The sequence below is a fragment of the Zalophus californianus genome, chromosome 1 (assembly GCF_009762305.2).
Source record: "Zalophus californianus isolate mZalCal1 chromosome 1, mZalCal1.pri.v2, whole genome shotgun sequence".
NCBI classification, from domain to species: Eukaryota; Metazoa; Chordata; class Mammalia; order Carnivora; family Otariidae; genus Zalophus; species Zalophus californianus.
In genome coordinates this window covers 53,805,825-53,822,031 of record NC_045595.1, presented here as the reverse complement: position 1 = coordinate 53,822,031, position 16,207 = coordinate 53,805,825, and the positions used below count along the sequence as shown (strand labels likewise).

The following is a 16,207-nucleotide window of genomic DNA, read 5'->3' as shown; positions in this document are numbered from 1 at the left end:
AATTACATGACCAAACTCAGTCAACGCGAATCCAAAATTGGAGTGCGTGGGAGGGAAGCTTAGGAGTAACAAGATCTTGTGGGGTGGAACAAGATGGCGGAGGAGTAGGAGACATGGATTTCATCTGGTCTCAGGAATTCAGCTGGATAGGGATCAAACCATTCTGAACACCTACGAACTCAACAGGAGATCGAAGAAAAGAATAGCAACAACTCTCTGAACAGAAAAGCAACCACTTTCTGGAAGGTAGGACGTGCGGAGAAGTGAATCCAAGGCGATATTCGGGAGGATAGATAGTGGGGGAGGGGGCCTCCGTCGGCCGCTTCTGGCAAGTGACAGAGCAGCAAAGCACAAAATCGGAACTTTTAGAAGTCCGCTCCGCTGAGGGACTCACTCCAGTGGCTAAGCGGGGGGATGGAACCCTCGCGGGATAGTGTGGTCTCAGGACCCTCGGGGTCACAGAAAGACTGGGAGTGCCTGAGTGCAGCAGAGCTGCTAGGTATCAGAGCGGGGAACCCGGCTGCAGAGACAGAGCCGAGGTGCGGGCTCTCAGCTTGGGGTTGCCATAAACTGTGATCAGTGACACAGTCGGGCCACTGCTCCTCCAGCAGGGATCCAACAAGTGGCAGATCCGGGGAGACTCCCCTTCCTCCCCCGGGAGGAGCGGCGTGGGAGCGCACCGCAGGGATCTGCTGGGTTTGGAGACTCCACACGGGGTTGGGTGCCAGAGATAGAAATGCTCGGTCACAGGCCGGGGGAGCACGGGGTGCGGCTGGAGACCCGGAAGACGGGAGTGATTGACTGCTTTTCTCTGGGGGCGCACTGAGGAGCGGGCCCCAAGTTCTCGGCTCCTCTGGGGCGGAGATTGGGAGGCCGCCATGTTCACTGTTGTCCTCCAAAGCTGTATGGAAAGCTTGCAGGGAACAAAAGTTCCCGAGAGCAAACCTGAGCAGATTGCTTAGCCTAGACCGGCAAGGGCGGGGCAATTCCGCCTCCGGCAAAGGGAACCACAGCAACAGGCCCCTCCCCCAGAAGATCAGCAAGAACAGTCAACCAAGACCAAGTTTACCAATCAATGAGAACGGCAGAACTCCAGCGCTAGGGGAAAAAGGCACATAGAATTCATGGCTTTTTTATCATGATTCTTTAGTCTTTCAAAGTTAATTTTTTAACTGTTTTTTTTTTAATTTTTCTTTTTCCCTTTTTCAACCAACATCTTATCAATCCCTTTTTTAAAAAAACATTTTTCTTTTTTAAAGATTTTATTTATTTATTTGACAGAGGGAGAGAGCGAGAGCAGGAACACAAGCAGGGGGAGTGGGAGAGGGAGAAGCAGGCCTCCCGCCGAGCAGGGAGCCCGATGCGGGACTTGATCCCAGGACCCTGGGATCATGACCTGAGCCGAAGGCAAACGCTTAATGACTGAGCCACCCAGGTGCCCAAAACATTTTTATTTTTCATTTTTAGAGTTATTCTATCCCTTCATAGTAGTTACCCTTATTTTTGGCATATATATATATAAGTTGTTCTCTCCTTAAAATTTTGAGATACAGTTTCTTCTAACAGATCAAAATATACCCTAAATCTCTAGTGTATGGCTTTGTTCTAGTCTCCTGCCTGATCACATTCTCTCCCCCCTTTTTTTTCTTTTTTTAAAATCCTCTTTTTTCTTTTTTCAAACAACTTATCAATTCCTTTTATAAAATTTTTTATAATTTTCATCTTTACAGTCATATTCCATCGCTTCATCGTATCAACCCTTATTTTGTACATATACAAGTCTTTCTTCCTTTAAAATTTTGGGAGGCACTTTCTTCTAACAGACCAAAATACACCCAAAATCTAGTGTGTGGCGCTAATCTATGCACCAGCCTGATCATATTCTGTTTTTTTTTGTTTTGTTCTGTTTTTGTTTGTTTTATTCTTTTTCTTTTTTTTTTTTCTCTTTCCCTTTCTTTTCCCCTGGTTTCAGGTCTTTTCTGATTTGTTTAGAGTATATTTTCTGGGGACGTTGTTACCCTGTTAGCATTTTGTTCTCTCATTCATCTATTCTCCTCTGGACAAAATGACAAGACAGAAAAAATCACCTCAACAAAAAGAACAAGAGGTAGTACCGTCTGCCAGGGACCTACTCAATATGGACATTAGTACGATGTCAGACCTAGAGTTCAGAATGATGATTTTAAAGATACTAGCTGGGCTTGAAAAAAGCATGAAAGTTATTAGAGAAACCCTTTCTGGAGAAATAAAAGAACTAAAATCTAACCAAGTCAAAATCAAAAAGGTTATTAATGAGGTGCAATCAAAAATGGGGGCACTAACTGCTAGGATAAATGAGGCAGAAGAGAGAATCAGTGATATAGAAGACCAAATGATGGAAAATAAAGAGGCTGAGAAAAAGAGAGATAAACAACTACTGGATCACGAGGGCAGAATTCAAGAGATAAGTGGTACCATGAGACGAAACATTAGAATTGGGATCCCAGAAGAAGAAGAGAGGGGAAGAAGGTATATTGGAGCAAATTATAACAGAGAACTTCCCTAATGTGGGGAAGGAAACAGGCATCAAAATCCAGGAGGCACAGAGAACCCCTCTCAAAATCAATAAAAATAGGTCAACACCCCGACATCTAATAGTAAAACTTACAAGTCTCAGAGACAAAGAGAAAATCCTGAAAGCAGCTTGGGAGAACAGATATGTAACCTATAATGGCAGAAACATTAGACTGGCAACAGACCTATCCACAGAGCCCTGGCAGGCCAGAAAGGACTGGCATGATATATTCAAAGCACTAAACGAGAAAACTATGCAGCCAAGAATACTATATCCAGCTAGGCTGCCACTGAAAATAGAAGGAGAGATAAAAAGCTTCCAGGACAAACAAAAACTAAAGGAATTTGCAAACATGAAAGCAGCCCTACAAGAAATATTGAAAGGGGTCCTCTAAGCAAAGAGAGAGCCTAAAAGCAGCATAGACCAGAAAGGAACACAGACAATATACAGTAACAGTCACCTTACAGGCAATACAATGGCACTAAATTCCTATCTTTCAGTAGTTACCCTGAATGTAAATGGGCTTAATGCCCCAATCAAAAGACACAGGCTATCAGATTGGATTAAAAAACAAGACCCATCGATATGCTGTCTGCAAGAAACTCATTTTAGACCCAAAGACACCCCCACATTGAAAGTGAGGGGGTGGAAAACCATTTACCATGCTAATGGACACCAAAAGAAAGCTGGGGTGGCAATCCTTATATCAGACAAATTAGATTTTAAACCAAAGACTGTAATAAGAGATGAGGAAGGACACTATATCCTACTTAAAGGGTCTATCCAACAAGAAGATCTAACAATTGTAAATATCTATGCCCCTAACATGGGGGCAGCCAATTATATAAGGCAATTAATAACAAAAGCAAAGAAACACATCAACAATACAATAATAGTGGGGGACTTTAACGCCCCGACTGAAATGGATAGATCATCTAAGCAAAAGATCAACAAGGAAATAAAGACTTTAAATGACACACTGGACCAAATGGACTTCACAGACATATTCAGAACATTCCATCCCAAAGCAACGGAATACACATTCTTCTCTAATGCCCATGGAACATTCTCCAGAATTGATCACATCCTAGGTCACAAATCAGGTCTCAACTGGTACCAAAGGACTGGGATCATTCCCTGCATATTTTCAGACCACAGTGCTTTGAAACTAGAACTCAATCACAAGAGAAAAGTTGGAAAGAACTCAAAAACATGGAGGCTAAAGAGCATCCTACTAAAGAATGAATGGGTCAACCAGGAAATTAAAGAAGAATTAAAAAAATTCATGGAAACAAATGAAAATGAAAACACAACTGTTCAACATCTTTGGGATGCAGCAAAGGCAGTCCCAAGAGGAAAGTATATAGCAATACAAGCCTTTCTCAAGAAACAAGAAAGGTCTCAAATACACAACCTAACCCTACACCTAAAGGAGCTACAGAAAAAACAGCAAATAAAGCCTAAACCCAGCAGGAGAAGAGAAATAATAAAGATCAGAGCAGAAATCAATGAAATAGAAACCAAAAGAACAGTAGAACAGATCAACGAAACTAGGAGCTGGTTCTTTGAAAGAATTAACAAGATTGATAAACCCCTGGCCAGACTTATCAAAAAGAGAAATGACCCAAATCAACAAAATCATGAATGAAAGAGGAGAGATCACGACCAACACCAAAGAAATACAAACAATTATAAGAACATATTATGAGCAACTCTATGCCAGTAAATTAGATAACCTGGAAGAAATGGATGCATTCCTAGAGATGTATCAACTACCAAAACTGAACCAGGAAGAAACAGAAAACCCTGAACAGACCTATAACCACTAGGGAAATCGAAGCAGTCATCAAAAATCTCCCAACAAACAAAAGCCCAGGGCCAGATGGCTTCCCAGGGGAATTCTACCAAACATTTAAAGAAGAATTAATGCCTATTCTCCTGAAACTGTTCCAAAAAATAGAAATGGAAGGAAAACTTCCAAACTCATTTTATGAGGCCACCATTACCTTGATCCCCAAACCAGACAAAGACCCCACCAAAAAGGAGAATTACAGACCAATATCCTTGACGAACATGGGATGCAAAAATTCTCACCAAAATACTAGCCAATAGGATCCAACAGTACATCAAAAGGATTATTCACCACAACCAAGTGGGATTTATCCCTGGGCTGCAAGGTTGGTTCAACATCCACAAATCAAACAACGTGATACAATACATTAACAAAAGAAAAAACAAGAATCATATGATCCTCTCAATAGATGCAGAAAAAGCATTTGACAAAGTACAGCATCCTTTCTTGATCAAAACTCTTCAGAGTACAGGGATAGAGGGTACATACCTCAATATCATAAAAGCCATCTATGAAAAACCTACAGTGAATATCTTTCTCAATGGGGAAAAACTGAGAGCTTTCCCCCTGAGGTCAGGAACGTGGCAGGGATGTCCACTATCACCAGTGCTATTCAACATAGTATTAGAAGTCCTAGCCACAGCAATCAGACAACAAAAAGAAATCAAAGGCATCCAAATCGGCAAAGAAGAAGTCAAACTCTCATTCTTTGCAGATGATATGATACTTTCTGTGGAAAACCCAAAAGACTCCACCCCAAAACTGCTAGAACTCATACAGGAATTCAGTAAAGTGGCAGGATATAAAATCATTGCACAGAAATCAGTGGTATTCCTATACACCAACAACAAGACAGAAGAGAAAGAAATTAAGAAGTTGATCCCATTTACAATTGCACCCAAAACCATAAGATACCTAGGAATAAATCTAACCAAAAGGCAAAGGATCTGCACTCAGAAACTATAAAATACTCATGAAAGAAACTGAGGAAGACACAAAGAAATGGAAAAACATTCCATGCTCATGGATTGGAAGAACAAATATTGTGAAGATGTCAATGCTACCTAGAGCAATCTACACATCCAATGGAATCCCCATCAAAATACCATCCACTTTTTTCAAAGAAATGGAACAAATAATCTTAAAATTTGTATGGAACCAGAAAAGACCCCGAATAGCCAGAGGAGTATTGAAAAAGAAAAGCAAAGCTGGCGGCATCACAATTCCGGACTTCCAGCTCTATTCCAAAGCTGTCATCATCAAGACAGTATGGTACTGGCACAAAAACAGACACATAGATCAATGGAACAGAACAGAGATCCCAGAAATGGACCCTCAACTCTATGGTCAACTCATCTTTGACAAAGCAGGAAAGAATGTCCAATGGAAAAAAGAGTCTCTTCAACAAATGATGTTGGGAAAATTGGACAGCCACATGCAGAAGAATGAAACTGGACCATTTCCTTACACCACACACAAAAATAGACTCCGAATGGTTGAAAGACCTAAACGTGAGACAGGAGTCCATCAAAATCCTAAAGGAGAACACAGGCAGCAACCTCTTCGACCTCAGCCGCAGCAACTTCTTCCTAGACACATCGCCAAAGGCAAGGGAAGCAAGGGCAAAAATGAACTATTGGGATTTCCTCAAGATAAAAAGCTTTTGCACAGCAAAAGAAACAGTCCACAAAACCAAAAGACAACCGACAGAATGGGAGAAAATATTTGCAAATGACATATCAGATAAAGGGCTAGCATCCAAAATCTATAAAGAACTTATCAAACTCAACACCAAGGAACAAATAATCCAAACAAGAAATGGGCAGAAGACATGAACAGACATTTTTCCAAAGAAGACATCCAAATGGCCAACAGACACATGAAAAAGTGCTCACCATCGCTCGGCATCAGGGAAATCCAAATCAAAACCTCCATGAGATACCACCTCACACCAGTCAGAATGGCTAAAATTAACAAGTCAGGAAACGACAGATGTTGGCGGGGATGTGGAGAAAGGGGAACCCTCCTACACTGTTGGTGGGAATGCAAGCTGGTGCAACCCCTCTGGAAAACAGTATGGAGGTTCCTCAAACAGTTGAAAATAGAGCTACCATATGATCCAGCAATTGCACTACTGGGTATTTACCACAAAGATACAAATGTAGTGATCCGAAGGGTTACATGCACCCCAATGTTTATAGCAGCAATGTCCACAATAGCCAAACTGTGGAAAGAGCCAAGATGTCCATCGACAGATGAATGGATAAAGAAGAGGTGGTATATATACACAACAGAATATTATGCAGCCATCAAAAGGAATGAGATCTTGCCATTTGCAACGACATGGATGGAACTGGAGGGTGTTATGCTGAGTGAAATAAGTCAATCAGAGACATGATCATATGACCTCACTGATATGAGGAATTCTTAATCTCAGGAAACAAACTGAGTGTTGCTGGAGTGGTGGGGGGTGGGAGGGATGGGGTGGCTGGGTGATAGACATTGGGTAGGGTATGTGCTATGGTGAGCGCTGTGAATTGTTTAAGACTGTTGAATCACAGATCTGTACTTCTGCAACAAATAATGCAACATGTTAAGAAAAAAGAAAAAGAAGATAGCAGGACGGGAAGAATGAAGGGGAGTAAGTCAGATGGGGAGATGAACATGAGAGATGATGGACTCTGAAAAACAAACTGAGGGTTCTAGAGGGGAGGAGGGTAGGGGGATGGGTTAGCCTGGTGATGGGTATTCAAGAGGGCACGTTCTGAGTGGAGCACTGGGTGTTATGCACAAACAATGAATCATGGAACACTACATCAAAAACATGATATAATGTATGGTGATTAAGATAACAATAAAAAATTTAAAGATAAAAAAAAGGAGTAACTAGATCTTAAGTCACATCAACCAGTACCTGCACGTGTCAGAAAAAAAAAAGACATCTGGAGCTGGTTTTCAGCTTTCTGGCTGGCAACAGCAGTTTAGTGTGGTGGAAGTACAGGGAGCTTGGACCCAGACAGAGCAAATTTCCGCACTTACTTGCCGTGGGACCCTCGGCAACTTCCTTGACCCTTCTAAACCATAATTTCCTCAGCGTCTTATAAAAGGAGGCGAATGCCACATGCCTCACAGGAGTATTAAGATTAAATAAGATGAGGGAAGAAACACAAAGGCAAGGTGCCAGGTCACCGTAAGAGCCAGCAGCTGCAGGAGCTTTTGGGTGGGGAATGTAAGAAAAGGCTCCCACTTGGTTTCTAATCTGGTTTTCACCAGTGGGTGATCAAAGTCAAGTAGCTCAGCAGTTGCACTCAATTTGAGATCCATATCATTTGTTCCGAGTACGGCTCCTGGAATGAAAAGTGACTGACAAGACTTATTCAAGGGGAAGAGTTTTCCTGATAAGATGTGAATTTCATAATGGCCCTTTGTCGTGGGTCATTACCTCTATAAGCAGAAACAATAGTTAAGAGGGGATGTCCTGGGCTTAACCTGTGTTGACAGTTCTAGGGTATGTGTGATTTGGTCACTGAACCTCGAAATTAAAATATTATTGTTAAAAAACAGCAGGCACCAAGCAGCTGTGCCTAGAGAAGAGGAAAAGCTTAGGAAGCTGTTCCTCTTTTTTTTTTTAAGATTTTATTTTTAAGTAATCTCTACACCCAACGTGGGGTTTCAACTTACAACCCCGAGATCAAGAGTTGCATACTCCACTGGCTGAGCCAGCCAGGCACCCCAGGATGCTCGCTGTTCCTCTTACCCTGGTCTAGCACTGCTTGTGAACTCCTGCTAAAGCAGGAAATGTGAAGACACCCCTCATGTTGCTGCTGGGCCAGAGACCTGGTCTCACATTAATTATACAAGAAACTCAAAGTACATGATATGACCCAGCTGTGGCAAAGGCCTCCAGGGAGCTGGGATATAACAGTTGTTTTATTTCTTTAAAAAAATCTGTCCTTTCAACCATCCCTATAAGGCGGTTTGTTTTAAAAATGACTCTTCATCCACAAATATGGCTTAGCATTGAAAATACATGAGATGAGGTATACTTAGAAGACACTCAACAAAGGCCCTTGAAACCCTGCAATTTTTAATTTATTTTTTGTAAAGCCGGTGTTATCCATGTTATATGATGAGCAAATGGACACTCAGAGAGATAAAGTAACTTGCCTGAGGTCACACAGTAAAGAGGTAGACCTGGCTGTGAACCCAAAGAGCTCTCTTTACTAGCCCCATGCCACCTCTGGAAGTATCCCTGCAGCCTTGTCGATGGAAAATTCTAACTCAAGTTTCACCCATACAATGAGAAAGGTGAGGAAGACCTGCCAAGCATTTGTACCAAAAGGCTATTCTTACAGGAGTATGAAAAGGAGAACAGGGTGGGAAGCCAATGAAGGAAAATGAAACAGGCACATAACTTATTTAAACATCGTGAACTGTGGCCAACACAATTATGTGGAAACCTAGCAAGCTAATCTCAAGCTAATCCTGACCATTTGTGTGCTAACCCTGAGTTAGCATATCTGTACCTGAAATCCAGGCATGGAAGAAACAAAAGAAACCATTTATCTTAGAGGGTTAGGAAATTCTTAACCTTTATTTTGGACTGCTGACACCCTCCCTCCCCACTTGAGAATTTAACGAAAGTGGTGGACTCTTGACCCAGAAAAACATACCAATCTACAAACACAATTATTTTATGCTGGGGTCTCCTGAAGACTATCCTATGATTTCAGGTTAAGCACAATTTTAGAGTATTTAAAGATTTAAAAGATTGAATTGGCTTTGTGTATTAAAAAAAGGCTCAAAACACATGAAACAAGCAAATGACACAGCTCACAAGACCTCAAGGGCCATGACTTCTCAAATAGCTTGATATTTTTGTTTGAGCCCCACAATTCTGAACATCCAGGAAGCACCCTCGCTTAGCAGATGTGGAAAATGAGTTTGAGGGACTTAGCAGTGACACAACTGCCATCTCCACATCAGAAAAAAAAAAAAAAGAATAAAAAGAGTATCCATTGCATAGGATTGCTTTAGGGATTAAATGAGATAATGAATTTTAAAATGCTTGACACACAGTAAGTGCTCAACAAAGGACAGCTGGCATTATTACAATAGTATGATTATTCTCATTTGCCAGATGAGCACTGAGGCCTGGAGGATAAGGCACTGCCCTATATCACACGATCACCTGGCTAATGAGAGGAGGGGAGTGGGGGATATAAAACTCTTTTCTCAAATTATAGAGCAGGTGAGAGGAAAACCTGAATACTTGGGGCTACAGGCATCTATCTCCAGGCTTTCCCCTTAGACTTCCTTTTCACTCTTTCTGGAAAACCCTCCACCCCAACCCAAATATTTTTATCTAAGCCAAAATGAAGGTATCATCTTAGAAAAAAAATCAGCAACAGCACATATTACCAATTCAGTTTTCACCTTGGGATCTGCTGCAAACTCTGGTGTGAGAATCAGCGTTCTACCAAGTAAAGAAGTACTTACGTAAATCTGTCCCATACTTAAGTCCCACTTTGGGCACCCAGCCCTTGCTTCGGAAGTAATGGTATGCCATGTACGTAGTCCTAAATGTGGGCTGAACTACCGTGAAAGCTTTCCAGAGCTTCATGATTGTTAAAGGCTCCTAATGTTGGTGAGAGAAAAAAAGGGCATTATTATGTATGTATTCGCTTTTCATTCAGCCAGTGAACTGATATCTACACCAGGTGTGGCACCGAAGCAGTCAACACACACAGCGCCCATGATGGAGGGACTTCACAGAGGACCTAGGCCTGTGCTGTCCAGTGTGGCAGCACCAGACACGGTCTGGAAGGGAGATGTGCCTCAGGTGGAAAATACACACTGAATTTCAAAGACTTGGTAGGAAAACAAGAATGATATGTTGAGTTAAAGAAACTCTGTAAATAATATGACTTTTTTCTTTTAACCCCTTCAATGCGGCTACCAGAAAATTTAAGACAATGCATGTGGCTCTTGTCTGAGGCTTATATTCACGTCTATGAGGCAGCACTGCTCTGGGAAAGGCCTCCCTGCAACAGCAATGTCTGAGATGAGGAGGAAGCAGCCAAGTGGAAGGGGGCAGCGGGGGGACCAGCGGGAGTGTGGGGGAACCTGGGGGCAGTGGGGGAGCTGCACAAGAACACACAAAATTCCTCCGGGCAGAGGAATGAGCATGTGCCAGGTGCTCGAGTGTGACAAGTCCACCATAGCCAGAGGGCAGCACATTCCAAACATTTCAGTGACCCAGGCGAGTAGCTACTGTACGTCAGGCCACATTCAGAAAAACCAAAACATAATTTTGTAAAAGCTTAAAAAAAAAGACGCCCCATTTAGTCTTTGAAACTAGAGAATTTATCTCATGGCTTAAATGAATAATCTAACTGCTTCAAAGAGAATTTTGTTCCTAACAAAGGATATGAAGAGACGGAGAATGGCTTGGTTAGAGAACATTCAATTCTCCGGCTGGTTTAGGGCTCAGTCAATGAGACCTGCTCAGTTTGTCTCAGCCTGAGACTTTAAATCCGTAAAAATGAGCTAGAGTTTTTTTCTTCTTTTCTTCTTCTTCTTCTCCTTCTTTTTAAAATTGTTCCTAAGGTAGAAACCCCATACATGTGTGGCCTTTAAATCCCAAAGCAAGGAAACATGCAGCTCCCCTGTATTAAGCAACGGTCTTGTAGGGAAGGCTGAACTTCCAATATGGAGCGCCCATCATGTTTCAGAGGCTGAGGATTCTAGGTAGCAGTGGAATATTCTCGAGAATTTCAGCTAAGACCCAGGAGGGGAGGCAAGGTGGGCTAAGAATGGCTACCATCTGGGAAAATGAGTCACCTATCAGCTGATAGCTATTTTCAAACCACTGGAATACTCTTAAAGAGAATTTATATAATTAGAATTTGATGAATGATAAAATTATGTACTTCCAAGAACAGAACAAAATATGCTTTCTCTGTTCTATTTATTGTTCTGCTTACCTTTCTCTTTTTAATTCATTTGAATTATTTGGAATAGGTATTATATTCACATGGTCCAAATTCACAAAGTATAAAAATGTACAGTGAAGTCTCCCTTTCTACCTGTGTGTCCAGGCCCCCAAAGCCTCTACCAGAAGGTAAGCAATGGTGTCAGCTTCTCGTGGAACTTTCTTCTAAGGGCAGCAGGCTACAGTACAGACTCACAGGCTTTGGAGATACCTTCATATAGTTTCAAGTACTAATTCTAACCAGACTAGCTGTGTGACCTTGGGTGAATTACTTACTTCCTCTGAGCCTCAGTTACCTGATCTGTAGAATTCCTACCAGGCAGAGGCAAGGATGAGAAGTACCGCCTGAAAGGTACCCAACAACACACAGCCTTTACCGAAGCAGGCACTGAACACTGGCAGTTTTAATTTTTAGTACTGTTCTGATACCAATTTCCTGATCATCATTTAAGATATTGCTCTTCTCCTAGTCTCTGGGAATGAATTTCAATCTGAAAGAGTCAAAGCTGGCTTCTGCCTTAATAATCCCAATTCAGGGGGTGCCTTGGGTGGCTGAGTTGGTTAACCATGTCACTCTTGATTTTGGCTCAGGTCATGATCTCAGGGTGGTGAGATTGAGCCCCACATCGGGATCCACACTCAGCATGGAGTCTGCTTGGGATTCTCTCTCCCCTTTTCCTCTCCCCTCCCCCCCACTTGCACGTGCTCTCTCTCTCTCTCAAACAAATAAATAAAATCTTACCCCCCCCAAAAAAATCCCAATCCAGGGCCCAAAGCCTAACCCTAGAGAAAAAATTCAATTCCAATTTTATTCAGTGAAAGTAGGTGCATTTGTATTACAGCAATATGAAAATTACTACAGCCTGCTTTCAACACCAGGAAAATTTTCAGTGGATTTTATTTAAATATAAGATCTTACCTTCTCATAGTAAATACTCAGACATCCCAGAGCATAGACCAGGAAAAAGGCCTAAAAACAGAGCAAGCAGAAAATGTTCATTAGAAACTGTCCCACATTCTTAAGAAATTATTTTACAGATTGATTTCTCTTTGCCTTAAGTACAAATTAATGTCCCTAAATCATCTTCAAAAAATGGTCACATATTTTTAACATAAATGGTTCATGCAAATTTTAAGGATTAAAAAACTCTAAGAAAATATGAAAGTGACAAATTGATTAAAAATCAGTAAAAAACAAAGTATTTGTATATTTTCCATGTATTTCCTCTTAAAAACCACATAGCTAAACTGAAAAATGATGTAAATAGTTGTAATAATAGAAACCTTTCCTCATTAGATTTTCCTCTGTAAAATTAAATAACCATATCAAATTGAGAAAAAAATTTACACAAAGAAATATAGAAATTTGTGAAAACTGGGCAGTGTAGATTTGGCTTGCATAACAAAACATGAGTTACAACCCTTGTTGTAAAGTGATTTCCTATTAATCCCTATCCTTCCATGAACTTCATTATACAGTAATGTGTTTTACTTGCATGGGAAGGCAGGAGGAAAAGCAAAGGAAGTCAGTTGTAGCTGAGTAAAATCACACTTAGATAGAAATAAAAATAGCTTTTTTTTTTTTAAAGATCTTATTTATTTATTTGACAGAGAGAGCGAGCGAGCACAAGCAGGGGGAGAGGCAGAGGGAGAAGCAGACTCCCCACTGAGCAGGGAGCCCACTGTGGGGCTCGATCCCAGGACCCTGGGGCCACGACCTGAGCTGAAGGCAGACTCTTAACTGACTGAGCCACACAGGAGCCCCAAAATAGCTTTTTTTTTTTTAAGTTTATTTTTTTTAGTAATCTCTACACTCAGCGTGGGGTTTGAACTCCCAACCCCAAGATCAAGAGTCATATACTTGACACCAACTGAGCCAGCCAGGTGCCCCAACTGCTTTCTGACAAAAGTAAGACAACGCCAAGCATCAATACCACCAAACAGGCCCTGCTGTTCACTCTATTTGTAGAGGGGGGATAGGATCCACGTTTACACTTAAACAGACTTATATGAGACATTGGTGTGTCGTAGTGGCTAAATGGTGGTATCAGTAAAACTGGGGTAGTTTCTTTATAAACATGAGGACAGAAGATTATAACCAAACGAAAACCATTCTGCTGCTGCCACCACGTGGCACAGACGAGGGCCCTCTTACATAGTGTGGCGACAGAGATGCGGTCCTCAGCCCTGAGCCTGCACATTTTTGTTCAACAGCATGGTACGAACGACCAGGGCTTACTTAGCTTGCTTCCTCACTGCCCCAGCACGTACAGGAACAAACCACAAGAGGATTTAAGAGAGCACAGGCTATGGAAGTGTACGGGGTTTCAAGCAGCAACGAGAAATAGCTTTCTGATCCCCAGGAATTGCCTGAACCCACCCCGTCATTTTCTCCTGGCTATATCTCATGGCACTTCTCTTTACAGCAGTGGTTCTCAAAGTGTGGTCTGGGGATCTTGGAGACCCCAAGACCCTTTCCGGAGGTCTCCAGGTCAAAACTATTTCATGATAATAACACAGTATTTGCCTTGTTCCTGCTCATTGTCTCCAGAGGCTCCAAGACATGTGGTATCACAACGGACTGAATACAGAAGCAGATTTGGGCATCCAGCTGACTTCTATAAAGCCAGACCGTAAGGTGACTGGCAGAAGCGAAAAACTGCCATTCTTCTCACTGAATTTGTTCTGTTTTGAAAGAATATAGTTACTTTTCATAAAATTTTACTTATGTTAATGTATGATGGATTTATCATCATTATCTTAAAATGAATTAAAGAACAAATATTTAAATTTTGTTTTAATTTCCGATTTGGTAAACAGTGACAGATATAATTCACATAAAGATGTTCCTGGGATCTTCAATAATTTTTAAGAGAGTAAAGTGGCTTGAGAACTACCACTTTAGTTTCACTCAGCTCTAAACCTAGAGCTTCTCTGAAGATGCAGGTGACCCCACTTCTCTGGGTCCTAGCCACCACTCCCCGCCTGGACTTCTCAGAGGCCTTTCCGCTCCATGCATTCTCCACGGCAGCCAGAGCTTTTTCCCACGTGAAGACCACGTGGCTCCCATGACTAAAACCCTCCAGAAGTCTTCACGGCACTTTGCTTCCCACTGCCTCCAGTCCCTGTGAAATCTGACCACCACTCTTTCTGGCCATGTTGGCTCCATGTCTGCCCCTGAACACACTAAGCTCATTCCTGCCTTTATCTTCGTAAGTGCTACTCCAGGATCTGGCACATTCTGCCCCAGACTCAAAAGTCACTTTTTGGAGAGGTCTTCCCCTCCACCCTCGTTAAGCAACCCTCATCCTGATCATCTTCTTCAAAACACTTTTGTCTGAAAAGATCTTTCTTACATACATCTCTCCAACTTGAATGTGAACTCTATGAGAGCAGAAACTCTGCCTGCCACTCCCCTGGCCTGGGAGGGGTTCTAGCACATGGCATCTGCTCAGTGCTTGTGCGGAGAGAATGGACCCTGAGTTTAGGACACTGCCAGAGTCACCGAGAGCAGGTCTCTGCAGGCCTGGCTCGCCAGCTCCTTTCTCCTCAGGTGGATGCTATATGCCCCACAGTCCCTTGCAGCTACTGGTGACAGCCTTCCCAGGAGTCCTACATTCTTATTTTGACCTTTTGTCTTCCTGTGGCACACAACTCACTAATGCAGAGTACCACTGTTTCTCGGATGCACACAGATGGTGGCCAGAAGGCGCCACGGAGAAGACAAACTTGGGTCCTCAAACAGCCAAGTGCTTCCCCTTTCAACTTCTCCCAGCTGTCACTTCTTGGTTCTGAACGGGGCGACAGGGAGGATGAACTCTGGGATTTGGCAGAGCTGGGCTGAAATCTTCATTAACAGCTATGCCCTTGGAAGTGTCACTTAAGCTCTCGTACCTCATCTACAAAATGGGGATGAAAATGCCTTATTAAAGATCTAATGGGATTAAGTCTCATAAAAATTTTAAAAGGCTATGCAAAGTACCTAACTGCTCAATTCATTTTAGTTTCCCCTCCTTTTAAAACACCATTTAGATACTGTAGCCTGCAAAAGTTCAATCCTCTCCTTGCCAAGCAAGAGACTCCTTCCCGGTGTCTGTTAGAATTTAAGTTCTTCAGAAACTTTCCATTATCAGTAAACACAGGTTTCTCTAAGAACTGATGAAACCAATGCCTCATTAATATTTATTGGCCTAAAATAAATGGCTTTTATGAATATACACAAACTGCTCGTAGGCACTTTTTACAGATGGAGTGGATCTTAATTCAACTGAGTTGGCTTTATTTAGAATTAAATCATCAGAAGACTGGGGCCTTTCTGCACCGGTGCCCCAGTGCTGCCAGGACCAGGTCAGACCCCTGGTACATACTTGTAGAGGTAGGTGATTATGTCCCTTGAGATCTCATTAGTAAGTTTTTACTAATGGGAGAGTTTAATGATGGTTTTAATGTCATCACTAAATCTAGTTAGGTCCCAAAGCATCATAATGGAAAAACAGTTCTCAGTAACAGATTTCTAAGAGACAGATCTTTAAGTCAGCTGTGGTATTATCATTCCCAAGGCCCAGAAAGAACTGCTCTGAATCACCACAGAAGGGCTGCCCGTGTTCCTGATGGATATTTATGGAAACACATTAAACTGTACAAGTGGTGCACCAAACACAGGTGATTCATTCAGAGGAAATCTGCCAAAACAGACCTGAGAGGCAGAGCTAGGTTTAATTGCACATTCCCTGAAAACTGCAACACCTCTCTGGAATGTCCTCAGAAACCAAACAGCTTCCAAGAGTGCAGAGCAACCTCATCTACT

At 42.1% G+C, this 16,207-nt stretch overlaps 1 protein-coding gene across 5 annotated transcripts in view; it reads right to left on the bottom strand.

Annotated features, from left to right (window-relative positions):
- TSEN2 (tRNA splicing endonuclease subunit 2) overlaps nt 1-16,207 on the bottom strand; it is a 49,680-nt gene that overhangs the window by 9,943 nt on the left and 23,530 nt on the right. For all 5 annotated transcript variants that reach the window (XR_003518357.1, XR_003518358.1, XR_003518356.1 and 2 more), the window contains exons 7-8: nt 12,320-12,370; nt 9,906-10,044 (exon numbers count right to left, since the gene is read on the bottom strand). Coding sequence is in view for 2 of the 5 variants with exons in the window: in XM_027585790.1 (XP_027441591.1) it covers nt 9,906-10,044; nt 12,320-12,370 (190 nt within the window). In the remaining 3 variants the exon portion in view is untranslated. The remainder of the gene's footprint in view (nt 1-9,905; nt 10,045-12,319; nt 12,371-16,207) is intronic.